Source organism: Colletotrichum siamense (genome assembly GCF_013390195.1).
Source record: "Colletotrichum siamense strain Cg363 chromosome Unknown KSG_Cg363_contig05, whole genome shotgun sequence".
Classification (NCBI taxonomy): domain Eukaryota; kingdom Fungi; phylum Ascomycota; class Sordariomycetes; order Glomerellales; family Glomerellaceae; genus Colletotrichum; species Colletotrichum siamense.
The window spans coordinates 4,718,694-4,734,133 of NW_023501018.1; the positions used below are offsets into that span (position 1 = coordinate 4,718,694).

The 15,440-nt window shown below is 56.0% G+C and overlaps 4 protein-coding genes across 4 annotated transcripts; 3 read left to right on the plus strand and 1 right to left on the minus strand.

Annotated features, from left to right (window-relative positions):
• Positions 1 to 968: 968 nt before the first annotated feature.
• On the plus strand, positions 969 to 3,923 carry SYP1 (uncharacterized protein; the record flags this gene model as incomplete). The annotated part of the gene is made up of 6 exons (XM_036640665.1): positions 969 to 1,007; positions 1,163 to 1,255; positions 1,317 to 1,402; positions 1,463 to 2,118; positions 2,177 to 3,181; positions 3,232 to 3,923. The coding sequence occupies 6 exons, from the start codon at positions 969 to 971 to the stop codon at positions 3,921 to 3,923; spliced, it is 2,571 nt and encodes an 856-aa protein (XP_036494260.1).
• A 604-nt stretch (positions 3,924 to 4,527) lies between these two features.
• MAD1 (Spindle assembly checkpoint component MAD1) lies at positions 4,528 to 6,558 on the minus strand (the record flags this gene model as incomplete). Its single annotated transcript, XM_036640666.1, has 1 exon — positions 4,528 to 6,558. One exon carries the CDS (start codon positions 6,556 to 6,558, stop codon positions 4,528 to 4,530), a length of 2,031 nt encoding a protein of 676 aa, XP_036494258.1.
• A 1,939-nt stretch (positions 6,559 to 8,497) lies between these two features.
• CGCS363_v008818 (Phosphatidate cytidylyltransferase) lies at positions 8,498 to 10,179 on the plus strand (the record flags this gene model as incomplete). The annotated part of the gene is made up of 2 exons (XM_036640667.1): positions 8,498 to 8,518; positions 8,587 to 10,179. 2 exons carry the CDS (start codon positions 8,498 to 8,500, stop codon positions 10,177 to 10,179), a joined length of 1,614 nt encoding a protein of 537 aa, XP_036495062.1.
• Positions 10,180 to 14,512: 4,333 nt separating this feature from the next.
• CGCS363_v008819 (uncharacterized protein) lies at positions 14,513 to 15,218 on the plus strand (the record flags this gene model as incomplete). Its single annotated transcript, XM_036640668.1, has 2 exons — positions 14,513 to 14,656; positions 14,757 to 15,218. The coding sequence occupies 2 exons, from the start codon at positions 14,513 to 14,515 to the stop codon at positions 15,216 to 15,218; spliced, it is 606 nt and encodes a 201-aa protein (XP_036494228.1).
• Between the last annotated feature and the right edge of the window lie 222 nt (positions 15,219 to 15,440).

Below are 15,440 nucleotides of genomic sequence, written 5' to 3' on the forward strand. Positions count from 1 at the left end.
AGTCGGAGGAGGGAATGGTGAGACAATTGGGATGAGGTAAGAAAGGTACATGTGGAGAAGTAGTCAAACAGCAGCAGCCAGAGACGCGACGCTGGGAGCTGCCTCTGGAGAATGGAGGACTGCCTTCATTCCGGTAATAGTGGCTGGCTACCTCCTCCGTACCCGACTCACTCAGCAGCGCAACTGCGAACGAGGCAAGGCAAGGCAAGGCAAGGCGAGAGAAGAGTCCAATGTGGCCAATTACCCTGTCGAGGTACCTCGGATACCTTACCTCCTCCAGCTGTGGACCTGGCGACCCAAAGCCATTTCCGTCAGGTCACTTGCGCGGTCCAGCTCCGGACAGGCTTCCATTCGTAAACTTGGGTGCTGACGGGACTGGCCTCGCACTGCCTGCGCCTGCTTCCACATTCACCCAGTGCTGCCCCCGGTCCGGTCCACTCCACACTCTCCATCATCGGTCCAGGTCACATTGGATCCAGCTGCCCAGGAGACCTTTCCCGGCCTTTCCTGCCAACCCGGGATTCTGCCATTTTGCTGCGGTGGTGGTGACTGGTGAGGTGCTGCCTCTGTCTCTGCCTCTGCCTCGTGTGAGTGTGCGTGCGTACCGTAGTGTATTAGCGACAGCAACAACGCCTTCCCTGCCTCTGACCTCTTGCCTCGTCCTGGCTTGGCCTTGCTTCCACCAGGTCCGTCTTTCGCTGCGCCGAACTTGTTCCATCCATCCAATCCGCTCCATTTCCTCCATCCATTTCGCAACCCACCACCACCACCACCATTACCACCACTGCTGTTGTTGCTGCTGCCACTCCTACAACTTCCTCCACCACCAACTGTCGCCCTCCCACGATGCGAATGCTCCTCACCTTGGCGACACCCTCAACAGCATTATAGACAGCATCGCTATGCGCGCCGTTTTTCTCCTTGACTGCATTCACCGTATATGATTTTGCGCGCACTAATTAGACACAATGGATGATCTTGCAAGGGCCGAATACCCTGCCATGCTGGTATGTTTTGCTCTCCCCATCATCGTCACTGTTTCCCACTCCAGAGCCCGACGGCCCAACACTGCCACCGACCCCTCTCCCCTTGCCTACGTGTGCCATGGCAGAAGCGCATTGTTTGCGACCTGATTGCTAACCTTGGTCCCTCCTTTGTCCAGGCACACCTCCAGCCCATGCAGGCTGTCAACGTCCTGACCGATCGCGTGAAGAGAATAACCAAGATCAACACCGAAGTCGCAGACTGGCTCCAGGTAATTGATTACCCAATCAACTCTCGGGAGAGAAGACCCGAAGCTGAACCAGCATCTCCAGGAGCGCCGTCGAGTCGAGGAACAGTATGTCCAGAGTCTGCGGAAGCTTATGAACTTCAAAGTTCCCAACGGCCAGTCCGAGCTCGGGTAGGTCGCTTTTCCTCTCCGGAGCCTATCCACCGTCTTGCGTGCTAATCGTCTGTCCAGCGTCTTTTCTGGACCCTGGGACAAGATCGTGCTCTCCGTCGATGCGACCGCCCACTCTCATCACCAATTCGCCAGCCTGCTCGAGAAAGATGTCGAAGCGCCCCTGCGCAACTTCCAGGCCCGAAAGGAGATGCAGAACATGCAAACCATCTCTGCCAACCTGACGGCTATGGCCCGAGACCTCGAAGATGCCCAGAAAAAGATGGACGCGCTGGCTAGGAAGGGTCCCAAGACGAATGCGCAGAAGATGGCAGATGCCACCGCTAGGCTCGAGCAGGCCACCCAGCAATGGGATTCCCAAGCCCCCTTCATCTTCGAAACCCTCCAGGCTCTCGACGAACAGCGCGTGAACCAGCTGCGCGACCTTCTCACCCAATACCAAACCCACGAAAGCGACCAGGCCCAACGATCCCAGAGTAAGGCTGCTGAGACGCTGGCCTTGATGCTTGAAATAAGTACCGAGCAGGAAATCGCGAGCTTTAAGGAGAAGATTGTTTCCGGAAGGCCGCGCATGGAGAAGAGGGTTACGACATCACGACAGTCCTCGAACGTGCCTACAAGCCAAACTCTGGCTCCACCCCCGCCACCTTCTTCCAGCTTAGGCCACCATGATGACGATACGAGCGATCACTCGGGAGCTATGGAGGGCAAGTCCGGTATGTTGAGCACGAGGATCATGGCGAAACTGACAGAGATGGCTGACATGTATCGCAGAATCGAAGCTGCGGAGTCGAATCGGCACGATGCTCGGCCGGCGCCGACAGAGCATCCACGGTGGCTTCGGTCCGATTTCTCCACAGAAGACCGGCGGTTCCTCATTCGGCCGTGGCCTTAGTAGCAGCCATAGCAGTACCCACGTCCGCCCCAGTGGCCTCTCGCCAAGAGCCTCTTCCCACAACTTGGCCGAAACCAACAACCGACTGTCCGCTCTTGCGGAGACACCCGACTCGCCCAGGCCGCCCCATTCGTCTGGAACCGACAGGCCGTTCCACGAGGGAACCAATGGCTTTGGTGAGGAATCGTCGGAAGCTGCTCGTCTTGGTTCATCGGCTGGTACTGTTAATGGCACCCACGATACGGATGTTCAGGACGTGGCCCCTCCCCCGGGACCGCCACCGTCCCAGGTTAAGGAGGCCGAAGTGAAGGACTCCGAGGGCTTTACGATTCGCCCTCCTGCGGACGACCCGATCTCTCAGGCTCAGCGCGAGGCCGCCGAGGAGAATGAACAAATGTTCAAGCTCAACATTGCGAGCTCGCCGATTCAGGAGGAGGACGCCGATGCCAAGGAGGCTGCGTTGAACAGCGTCGCCAACACTCTTACACAGATGGCTGCTCCTTCGCGAAAGCTTGGAACAGTGCGTGGACGGAGAGACGTCAGGAATACCATCTATGTGCCGCCGCCAAACATGCCCGAGCTCACCAACGAGAACCCCTTCCCGACATCCCCGTCACTGCCTAGCCAGTCTTCTAAGCCTACTACTGTCGCTGCGCTCGCCTCCGAAGCAAGCATCGCTGCTACATCAGATACTCAGTCGATCCGTTCAGCCAACTCCCTGATGAGCCTTGCTCACCTTAAGCATCCTGAAATGCACGAGCCTGGTCTCAATGCTTCTATCATCGAGACAGTGTCAGCCACATTCGAAGAAGGGGAGGTCAAGAATGCCAAGGTTCATGGCGAGATTGCCTTTGCTTATCATCCCGCCGGCGACGCTTCTCCAGGTAAGCTTCTGAGCTATACTTACGCAAGTTGATGTGCTAACGTCCAGCAGAGCGTGAGACGATTCGTATCAATAATTTCCCTAGCCTGGAAGTCATTGGACCGAATCGCATCTTTGTTCAGAACAGTCCTGACAAGCCGGATGAGTTCAATCTCGATGTATCGCACATCAACAAGACTGCAACAGCGTTCACATATCGTGTTCACCCTGGCGACGCTGGCCTGGCCGCCCATGTTCCTTTGTTCATTCGACCAGCTTGGAAGCCTCAGGGTGACAAGCTTGGACTCCTTCTGCAGTACTCGCTCAACCCTGCTAGCGGCCTGACAGCACCCGTCACGCTGCAAAACGTCGTGTTCGTGGCTACATACGAAGGCGCCAAGGCCTCAGGAGCCCAGACGAAACCGACAGGAACCCACTTGAAGGAGAAGCACTTGGTGTACTGGCGCCTTGGAGACCTCACACTCACCGCCGAGACGCAAAAGATTGTGTGCCGCATCATTGGCGCCGAAAACGCCGAGCCCAAGCCGGGCCACATCGAGGCCAGATGGGAATATACTCCCGAGTCCCTCAGCAGCGGCATCTCCATCTCGAGACTGGAAGAGATCAAGGGCAAGGGCAAGGAAGAGGAAGCCGACCCTTTCGCGGACGACAACCCGGCATCGCCGGCCCTGCCAGCTGATCAACAATGGGTGGATGTGAAGCTGGTGAAGAAGATCACGAGCGGCAAGTACGAGGCCAAGTGATCGGCGCCAAGCTATAATGAGGAGGAGTTTCAGGAGGTGTACATACCCTTGTTGGAAGCGGTAGATTTTGATTGAAGGACATTTACATAGCGAGCGTATGCGGTATGTGGACGGCACAACTGGAGAAAGGGAAGAAAAAGACACGCGCGGACAGCTTTTTCTGCGCCTGGTGACGGCAAATTGTGTTTTTCCTTTTCATTTCTGGATTCCCCCGAGGACATGTTGTCACATGTCTTCTTGGTTTTCCCAACAAGATGGAGAAGGGCTTGGATTGTAGGTAGCTTTTGTACCGATATGATGAAGAAAAAGTCCTCCAAAGCACATGCTATTGCAAAAGGTGATATCTATGTTGAAATGGTGAACAGTCACTTGGTCTTGGGGCGAATCATTGTAAAATCATCCAGGGTAGTTGAACAGAAAAAAATACATATTGTCATTAAGCAAAAGAATCATGCAGCATGTAAGCCTCGTCCCAGTCCAGGATTCGAGGTGAGGTATCTCGTGTAAACAAACAAGTACATCGGCCCTGAAACATTAAACGAGCCATGCTTTTTGTTAAGAAAACCCATCGTATCCCGCTCCTACCCCCGTTCGGACGATACATTTACTCGCCCGAATTCTGGTTTCTTGAATGCTCTTCGTAAAACTCCAACGTGAGCGCGGCCAAGAAGCCGGGGATACACCCCTTCTCGCGCACCCAGAAACCGATCTGGTCGCCGATGCGACGGGCAAAGGCGCTCTTTGGCCCGCCGCCGACCTTCATCGTTCCCTTCTCGCCGTCGAAAACGATGGAGTTTTCGTACTCGTCTGTCTGAGACGGGTAGAAGGTGGACTCGACACGCATCTTGCCGTTGGGCATGAACATGACGGTCCAACCGAGGGTCGAGAAGATGGCCTCTTTGAACTCGAGCGACTTCTTGGACCAGACCTCCTTGAGACGCTTGGCGGACTTTTGTGCGGATGCCGTCTCGGCGCGCGCCTCTTCGACCAGACGTTTTGCGGCGTCCAGCTGGGTGATGGGAATGAGGCGGACAGATGGATCTGAACGCAGCTGGGCGAGAAGGTCTGCGTTTTCTTGCTTGAGGGCGGTGAGGGTGGACATCTTGATGGCTTCAAAGTCCGAGGTGGGGTTGGAGCGGAGAGAGAGGATGCGCGTCTTGGACCTGGCCTTGAGGGTCTTGAGCTGTTCCTGCACGACAGACAGCTCCTTCTGAGTGACGCTGTGTTGCGTCTGGACTGAAGACAGCTGATCTTGGAGCTTGCGGTTCTTGCGAGTGAGAAGGCCGACTTGTTCGTGTGCGGCCTCGTCGTTCTCGTCGCGTGGGCGTTTCGTGCCAGCAACTGTTGGTGCAGGCTTGCCTGACTCGATCGAAGACATCTCGGTGTGCAACGCTTGCACTTCCGAGCGGTACTTGTCGACCAGGTCCTCAAGCTCTTGAATGCGGCGGGACTTGGTTTCATCGACAGACTCCGGCTGGAAGGCCTCGTCCTCCGCGTCAAAGGTCTTAAGCTGAGCGCGAAGATATTCAACCTCCTTCACAGCAAGGACACGCTGGCGCTCGGTGCGCAGACGGGCCTTGTCAACGTTTTGGGTGGTGGCCGCAGTCTTTGCCTCTGCGAGTTGTGACTTGAGGGTGGCGTGCTCTTGTTGAAGGGAGTTGAGTGCAGACTCCTGCGCCGCCAGCTCGGCTTGAAGGGCTCCTATCCTCTCGACGTGGGAGGCTGACGTGAGTCTTTCTTGGATCAGAGCGCGAGCAACATCCTCGGGGGATTCAAACTCGGCCTCAGTGCCAGTGCTAGCTAGGTACGCAGTCCATGCCATGCGCTCATCCTCAAGACGTTGACGTTGCATGCGGGCTTCGGACAGTTCTGTCTCGAGAGACTGGGCAGCCTCGAGCTTACGTTGAAGGGATCGCTTCTCCTCCTCAACGACCTCGACGGCCCTGTGAATCTGGCGCAGGTGCTTCAGCTCAGATAGCTGCTCGCGGTTGGTTGCTTCGAGGTTGCGAATATGTGTTACTTGTTCGGACAACTCCCGCTTGATGATAGCCATAGTATCAGCATCGCCAGTCTGGGCCTTCAGCCTGAGTACCTCCGCTTCAAGGTCCCCAATCGCGTTGTCCTTGTCGACAAGCTGGGACTGGACTTGTTGGAGGGCAGTCTCGCGAGCTTGTGATTCCTGCTCCAATTCTTGGACTGACTTTTGTGCAGCCTGCAGCTGCATCTCTAAGTCGATCGTTTTCTTCTCGTTAATCCTCGCGGCCTCGTCTTTCGCGCTTGAAAGGTCTTCTAACTGTTCCTGTAGCAATCGCGCCTCGTCTTCTGCACTTCGCGCGCGCTTTTCTAAGCTGGACTTCTCTTCCGACGCGCCCTCTCGCAAATCACTGAGTTCCTTCTGGACATTTTCAAACTGGCGCTGTGCTTGCGACTTCTCGCTCTCGGCAGTCTGCTTGGCAGTGAAATCGAGTTGGGCTCGGCGGCGTTCCTCCTCGAGCTCGACTTTGTGCCGTGCTTCGGCCATTTCCTTCTCTTGCTCGAATGTAGAGATTGTGTATCTGAGGGTGCCCAGCTCCGCCTTGAGCTCCTCAATCACCTGTCTTTGCGATTCATACTCGGCAGCGTCTGGCGGCGCCATGTTTTCTTTAGAACTCTCCCGAGAAGCGGCGCGTACCGAGCTCTGGCGGGAAGCGGGACGACTATTCGCATCGCCGCCGGTAAAGAGATTGTATGTCGGTTGAGTTGCGCGAAACTGAAAGTTTTTCGGTCAGCGTTTGCGGGGATCGGGGTCTTTGTTTTTGTTTATTTTAGGGGGGTCGTACCCTGGATTCTCGAAGGGACGTGTGAGGCCGGGGCAACGCGCTTCCGCCGGTGCTATTGCGAAAGCGATTCGTTACAGAACCTCTCCTGCCTGGAGGATCGCCTGATGGGGTGTGAGAGCGCATGTCGTGGATGCTGTGCCGGTTGTTAACGGCGCGTCTGAGGAGTGACTTGGTGTTTTGGCTCTGGGAGCTCCGGGTTGCCGGTGAGCGTGTCACGTGCTCATTAGCAGGGATCTCTGCACCGGCTCGATCTCCCAGGACCGGCGGCTCAACCCTGTCGCCCCCGTCGGTTCCCCGCGGTGTCGCCTGCATCTCAGCTGAGGCAGCTGGGCCCGATTTGCTTGTCGCGTCTTGTTGCATTGTTGTCTTTCTCGTGGTCAAAAAACGACCAATCTCAAGCGTGAGCTGCTCGTCATCATCGTCTTCCATTTTGAAGAGCCGCTGGCGCTGTGAGTTTGAAGGTTGAAGTTGCGGAAAGAAAGTTTCGCCCTCTGAGATATGCAGAAAGTCAAGACATTCCTGACCTGGCGTGCTTGGGTAGGTGTTGACGCAAGTTTGCGACTGTTCCTGTCCGATTTCCTACCTTAAGCTGTTCTCGGTATCGGCAGGTAGGAACTGGGCGGTGCTGCCTGTCAAAGCCGTGGGTCACACTTGCAGCTTTGAGATGGAAAGTCTCTTCGCTATTTGCACCTTCCTAGACATGGACTTTCTGCACTACAAATCAGCTGATGGCAATCGAAGTTTCTCCTGCTTCTCTTGCCTTGTCGGATGAACCCATACAGTCTTCGACTATTTTGAATCAGCAAGCTGCACTTGCCTCTTGTTGGTCATGTCATCTCATTATCTGTTCTGCTATTACCAGTTTTCCGTTCTCTTTTGCATTGTTTGAGCCCCTTCACTGTTTCAATTGCTTCGAAAAGCTGTCAGATTCTTATCACGGCCTCAAGCATCAAAGAACAAGACACAGCTAGACAGACAACGGCCCTGGACCCTGTGGCTGTCACTGCGCCGGCTGAGAGGGCAGGGCGGAACGGCGGACAGGGGCAGCAGCACCATGACGTGATCCCCACATCCCACATGCCTGGAAGCTTGTTCCTGTCTTGGCTGCTGCATTGGTCACGGGCTGTTCCGTGCCCGGCTGCTCCTACCTAGTGCGTGCTTGCCCGAGCTCACTGCTAGAAGCAGATTTCAACGATAGCTTCAGCTCCTCCGAATTCCCCCTCCGAACTCCCCCTCCGCAACCCCGACAACGACGCCGAGCCCCTTCCAAGCCCATCGATACCCAGCGATACGATACCGCGAAACACCGCTTGCGAAGGTGAAGCTCGGCCAATTGGGGCAGACAGACAGGGGCAGCTGCCAGTAGCCATCAATTTGGTCCATAATAGCCGAGCTCGAACCCGGACCGGATCTCTCGACGCGAACTACGCCCAAGCCGATTTGGAACGATCGCGAATTCACAAAGCACTTGCGAGAGACTTCCACGGCGATACGGACGCTATTACTGCTTCGATTGGATATTGGATGCAAGTTTGAGCCTGTTTGCGACACGGCTTGGGTTAACTCGGTCCGGACTGCTGCCTTTCTCCTTGCGGCCACTGCCTGCCCGCCTTTCCCGCCGTGACCTGGCTGCCTTGTGTGTTTTGGATGGATAAGCTCGAACTCCCACTGTCACTTTGATACTGCATCTATTCCTGTCCTCTCGTCCTACAACCCCACATCGACAGCCACGTCTACAACATCTAAGCGGCCACGATGACGATGTCCCGCCTTATGGTAAGCCCTCTCTCTGTCCCTAGCTGAATGGACCAGAGGTGGGAACTGCCTGCTGATACATGAGATAGCTTCAGCCTCTTCGGGCTGTCCCCTATCACTCTCTCCGGTCGGTCGCATCGTCGACCATCGCTGTGACACCCGCCTGGTCCGCTCGCTGGTACTCATCGAACGAAGACGCCAAGAAAGGGGACCCCGCTAAGGAAGCCGACAAGAAGGAGAACAAACTCAAAGAAGAGGAGAAGGAGGATAGCCCACCCGCGTACACTCACCATGGGTCAGCCATCAACTTCAACTGGGCACGCGAGGCCGAAAAAGCGCGCAAGAAGGAGGGCCCGACCATTTCCGAGGACAACTGGGAGGATCACGGAGACGCTAAGATCGAGGAATTTGATCAGCTCCCTTACAAAGATTTCGGCATCAACCAGCATATGGAGGTCAACGCCGAGTTCAAAAAGGTCTTGACAAACGTTGTTCGAGAGTTCCGCGCTCCCGTCATGTACGCCATGGCCTACGGCTCTGGTGTCTTTCCCCAGTCCAAGACTAGTAGAAGTGTCACTGATGAGGAGTTTCGCACCGTTCACCCCAAGCCGACGTCTTCCTTGATGGAGGTCCAGAAGGGCGGCCCTAAGATGATCGACTTCATCTTCGGAGTCACCCACACTCAGCACTGGCACTCACTCAACATGCGTCAGCATCGCAACCACTACTCTGGCTTGGCCAGCTTCGGCTCGGGCCTTGTCTCCACCTTCCAGGACCGCTGGGGTGCTGGAGTCTACTTCAATCCGTATGTCACTAAGAATGGCATGCTCATCAAGTACGGTGTGACCTCTATCGACAATCTCTGCACCGATCTGTCCACCTGGAACAACTTGTATCTCGCGGGAAGACTCCAGAAGCCGGTTAAAATCCTGCGCGATCATCCTCGAGTTCGTCTCGCGAACCAGGCCAACCTCCTCGCCGCCGTACGCACTGCTCTCCTTCTTCTCCCCCCTAAGTTCACCGAAAAGGAGCTCTACTCTACCATCGCCCGCATCTCCTACCTTGGCGACCCGCGCATGGCTCTCCCCACGGAAAACAAGAGCAAGATTTCAAACATTGTTGACAACAACATGGTCTCCTTCCGCAAGCTCTACGGCCCTCTCCTGAACACCTTGCCGAATATCGACTACAGCGAAGGGGCCGACCAGCAGGCGAAGCACATCTCGGACCCTGAGTACGATGGTGCCATGCACCAGGATATGGACCCCGTCAAGCGGGGTAACATGGTCCGCCGTCTTCCCAAGGCCTTCCGCTCGCGTCTATACTTCCAATACCAAAAGAAGTTCATGGTTCCGGCTGCCGACTTCAAGGCCATGATGGACGCTTCCAAGAATGAGGATGACGTTAGCTACAAGCGTCGCGAGGGCGGCGGCTTCGAACAGCGCATCGTGCAAGACGATCCTGAGGAGCTGCAAAAGTACATCCGCAAGGTTATCAAGCAGACGGTCAACTGGCCCGCCACTGCTCAGTCCATCAAGGGCTTCTTCACCGCAGGCGTAGGCCGCTCCATCCGCTACATGTCTGAGAAGTGGACCAAGTATAACGAGGGCAAGGCGAAAGCCAAGGCCGAGGAGCAGAAGAAGGCAGACGAGGATGCCGAGAAAATCAAGAAGTCTGGATAGACGGCCACACCAAGTTGACCACTTGGATGGTTGACGACTTGCACAGCCTGCTCGATGCAGCTTACGAACATTCAACATGCGACGCCTTAACGCCTAGTACATATGATATTTTTCGCCACGAAGTTTTCAAGCTTCAACCTGTACATTACCGCGAAAGCATCTGAGCGAAGACTGCTCCTTTTAGCTCGACTCACTCGGCAGGCCATGTTGGCGATGGTTCGGTATTCGGATCTTGCGCTGCTTGAGAACTGTCTGACTGTGCCATTTCTTTTCCTTTGTCTACGTCGATAAGGAAAACTTGCATTAGCATTAGGGTGGTTCGACTTAGAACAGGAAAGGGATTGGGGTTCTTGGTTGATACGCCTTGTCATTTGATTCGTTGCGCTTGCAGAGCTGGCTTTCCGCAGAGTCCTGAGAACTCGGCCAGGATTTCTAGGTCCACTACAGCATTGAGAGGTTCAAGGAGAAATCCCTACGACACCCATGGTGAAGAGGCGAGGCATTTGGCGTTGAGGACTTGTAACACAGTACTATCAGGCGAGAACCTGAAGGCCAAACTTTTGGCGATCTGAATGAAGTGCGACAACGTCGCAAGTTGCCATGACCGATGTGCCATTCCTGCTTGGATTCATATACTTACTACAAGCCTAGGCCATAACCTTGGAAATCAGTCTCTCACGCACCCGCACTGCTTTGTAACCGTATTTTTCTTGTCGAACATGAAATTATTATATCAGGCAATAGCCCGGCTAATATTACAGGTTGTTTTTCATTACATCATCAGGCACACCCCTCGGAGAGTTTACCACTTCTTCTTGGCGTACTCGGCAGCACCGTCAATGATCTTGTCGGTGAAGCCTTCGTCCTTCTTCTTGTCCTTCTTGTCCTTGCCGCCGCCTCCCAGCATGCCGCCGAGGAAGCCGCCGCCGGAGGAGCTCTTCTTGTCGTCGTCGTAGCTGTTGCGGCCTGCGTATTATCTCGTCAGTATATACTGAGGGTGTCATGTGTTGGAAAAAGGGGAAAACTCACGTCCGTGGGAAGAGTGGCCACCGCCGTAGGAGTCTGAGGGACCGTAGTCGTCACGGCGTCCACCGCCGCTGCCGTAGCTGTCACGGCCGCCGCCATAGTCGTCGCGGCGAGAGCCGCCTCCGTAGCCACCGCCGTAGTCGTCACGACGGCCGCCGCCCATGCCGCCGCCCATGCCGCCTCCCATGCCTCCGCCCATACCGCCGCCCATACCGCCGCCGTAGTCATCACGTCGGCCGCCGCCCATGCCGCCGCTGCCGTAGCTGTCGCGGGGAGGGCCGCCCATGCCGCCGCCGTAGCTCTCGTGGCCGCCTCCGTAGCCGCCTCCACGACGGTCGTAGTCGTTGCCGCCGCCGTAGTTGCCGGAGGAGCCGTAGTTCTCGTGTCTGCCGGAGTGCATTTTGGATGTGTTGTTTATAAGAGATGGGGGTTTAGAGTGGTTGGGTGTTTGAGGTTTACGGTGATGGTGATGGGGTGGTTGTTATTGCTGGTTTGTTCTGATGAGTGAGATGAATTGGATGCTTGGAGAGGTTCAATGTCCAGAGTTATATACTTGATCAAGCTTTCCCAAGTCTTGTCGTCAACCTGTTTTCCTCAGCTACGTCAAATCCTACTCCATCGAAAACACAACAAGACATCACCAAGCATCATGGGAAGGCAAGCAGGGCGTCGCCGCCCACCGCCCACAGGTTTACGTTTGCAAGGCAAAGAAGACGTCAAGTCCGTCCGGGGGGCGTCGCATCACGATTCACATGCCGCCCAAGAGTCTAGAGGTGATGGAGGGATCTCCAGCCAAGCACGCGACCAAGTGCCGTCTTGCCCGGGTTACCTTGGTTCCAGGCCAAGCAGCAGTATACCTCTGTATGTCACTGTGTATCGTGAGCTTACGTGTGGGAAGAAGAACTGTGAACAAGCAAAGACCAAGCAACGGGCAGGTTCTGCGATGAACAAGTTTCCGGTGGTGGGAATACTGGGAACGGGCGGTGGTTGTGACGATGAGCCGCAATCGTCTGGCTCCATCTGATCTCATCGCGCGCCGGTCATTTCCCTAAAGGGGGCGTTCTTTGTGGGCACGCCGCGGGGGGGCCCTTTACGGGACGTGGGCCGGGAGAGGCGTCGCGGTGTGGCGATGTGGAGACGGACGCCTTTCTGCATGGTGTGGCCCCGGTGGGCGCTTGAGGCTTGAGCAGGAGGTACGTAGCGGGTTGATCACGAGAAACTTGGACTGGGCTTGTTTTATTTATGGAAGCAGGACCCTGCTTTTTTTTCTTTCCGCCGCAAGGGAAGATGGGCGATCGGTGTTCCTGTCGTTCGTGTTGGTGGTGGACGATAGTACAAACACTAATGGTGTGAGAGGTGTCGTCGGTTCAGAGGCGGTGGTGGCGGTGTTCAAACGGCCTGGTTTGGCATGTTTCTGGAAGGGTTTCGCTGCGGAGATGGGAGAGACTGGCGAGGTGAGGTGCCGGGGATGACGCAAACGGTTTCTGGGCGAAGGGCCTCTGTCCGTTTAGCCGTTGCCAAGCGTTGCGCCCACCGGAGACGAAGGACATCCATCTACATAGTACATCTGAGGTACGGATTGAGGCTGACATAAGGCGAGAAAGAGCCCCTGTCTGACAGTGACAGACTGCCAGAGCTAAAGGGCCTGGCATTCCTGCTGCAAAACCTTACGGAGCAGAAGGCGGGACGGTGGGCAAGGGTCCTCCCAGCCTCCTCACTTACTCCCACTAACATATCAGTAGAGACCACCCAGGAAGGCTTGAAATCGAACAATTGGCGGTGTTGGACGTGTATGCGTACTCTGTAGACGCCCAAACAATGCCCAGTCCTCCCGGGCTTCCCTCCTATCCAACCACCGGAGGTTCTTGGCCGCATCCCCCGACTCGCCCGCTGGGCATCTCCAAGGTTCTGCCCGGGCCACTTTGCTGATGACCTGTCGCATCCAGATTATCTCCCATTTCCCACTCTCTCTTGTTCTCCAAGGAAGGCTTATGCAGCCGTTAGGACGCACAGCCACCTGAATGGGAGCGGGACGGCCATTGTGCTGGTTTGCGCCCCCGAGAGATGCAGTCGTAGTGCGGCGGCGGCGGCGGCGTCGGACTCGTGGGAGAGTAGACGATCAAGTTCCCGCCGTCCGAGGGAGAGCATTCCAAGAATCCAAGGGTCCTAGGACGGGCTGCTAATCTAGACATTTTCGGCCCATGAGTCTACAGATTCTATTCCCGCCTCGCATTTTCAGCTACAACCACTTGCAAAACTCTCCTTCCCTCCCTCCCGTGCCCAAAGATGAGCGATGCAGACATGGCCATCTCCTCACATCCTCCATTCCCTCGGGGCGCATCCTTGTCCAGAAATGCTTGGCAAACCCGGACTTCTCGCTTGTCCTGTCCCCCCCAATCCCATGGCTAGACGGAAGAGCTGAGGCGGCCTTTTGCGCAGGACGCCCAAACTCCCTCCTTGGACTGATTAAGTGCATTCGCTTGCCCACTGCGCTGCTGTGCTCGCTTCGTGTTGGCCCTTTTTTCTTCTTTTTTGCTTCTTCTGTACATGTGCAAAAATCCATCACTTTGGGAGTGACGAGGTCGTTCGGAATTGGGCATCTTCCACTTGCAATTGGGTCGGGAACCTCCATTCTCCTGCAGGTCGCTCCTGTGCCACCAGCAACCATTCATTCACCACCCAGGGCAGGTCACATTCAACCACCTGCTTGTTTTCTTAACCTGCCAACCACCACCACCACCACCGCTCCTCTCGAGCCGCAGCCAGTCGCCGTCCATCTTGACATCCGCTCCACGTACCTTACGCAGCCATTCCTTTTCCCCGCTGGACGTCGGCGGTTGGGCGAGGCAGAACCCGACCTTCAAACAACGACCTGCACCACACCTCGACTTTTTGGCGACTCTCACCTTCTCCATCTCACACTCATCCACATTCACTCACCACACCGGCCGTCTTGACTGACCGTTGCCGAATGTAACACACGCACGCACTCAACGGGCCACCACAAAGAAGAAAAAGCGACGCCACCGAAACAAAGGCGCCTCCCAGAGAAACGAAACGGCCGGCCCTTGTCGTTATTACCATTTTATTTTCTCTCTCGTCCCTTCTCGTACCTGAAGCCGCTCCGCCCGCGCCGGCGACCGACTCCGACGTTACAGTCCGCTCAGCACCCCGACCGACCCGACCGTCCGTCCTCACCGACACGACCCCGCAAGCGAATGATCCCACGATAGAGAACCCTTGAGGTCCCTTTTTTCTTGTGTCGACGACTTGGAGGCGGCCGAGTCCTCGTCTGCCGTTGCCGGCCATGGCGCGCCCGCGCATCCCCCATCTCTATGGCATCCTCCAGTTCTGCCTACGCCTGACCCTCGTCGTGTTCGAGGTATGCGCCCTCGCAGCGCTCATCATGCTCTCGCGCTACGGGTTCGACTTTCCCATAGGATATGTCGCGGTATGCTTTAACCCCCGCCTCCTTCCTGATCGTGTTCCATGAACAGGAATAAGAAATTTTCAAAAAGCGAAGCAATTGCTAACACAGACCTCTGCGACAGTCCGTCTCAGGCATCGTCTACTCCATGGCCGAGATGGTCACCCTCGCCAACTCCACCGGCCAGATCCCGCGCCTGCGCACCGGCGCCCTCGTCGTCGGCGACTTCATCCTCTTCGTCCTCGGCCTCGTCGCCTTCTTCTACTTCATTATCCTCAACGGCTGGCGCACCGGCAGCCCCCACCGCGAGTACAAGGCCTGGCGCGACGACCCCCTGCGCGTTGAGAAGGCCACCTGGGCCCCCTGGTACATGTGGCTGCAGCTCATCGCCGCCATCCTGCATTTCCTCTACATGGTCATGCACTGCGTCGATGCCTGCAAGGAGGGCAGCCCGCAACAGCAGCGCAGGCGGCAGGAGAGGCGGCGGCAGAGGGCGTTGCTGAGGGAGAGGGAACGAGAGAGGGATCCAGAGGTTGCGCAAGTTGTGACACAGCCGGCTGGGACTACGACTACGACGACAAGCTGATGATGCCTTTGGGATGAAAGGATTGTTTCTTAACGTATTGGGTTTTGTGCTGGTGTTTTTGGAGTTGGAGAGGGATCTTGATTTTGGTGCATTGGTTGCTGTGGCCCTGAGCAAGTGCTGGTCTAGGCCCCCGAAGGAGCTGTTTTTGAAGGAGAAAAAGTCATGTTTGGATATGGTCACTGGATCGGCGAAAAGAGCCTCGCGAAAGGCATGTTTCCTTGA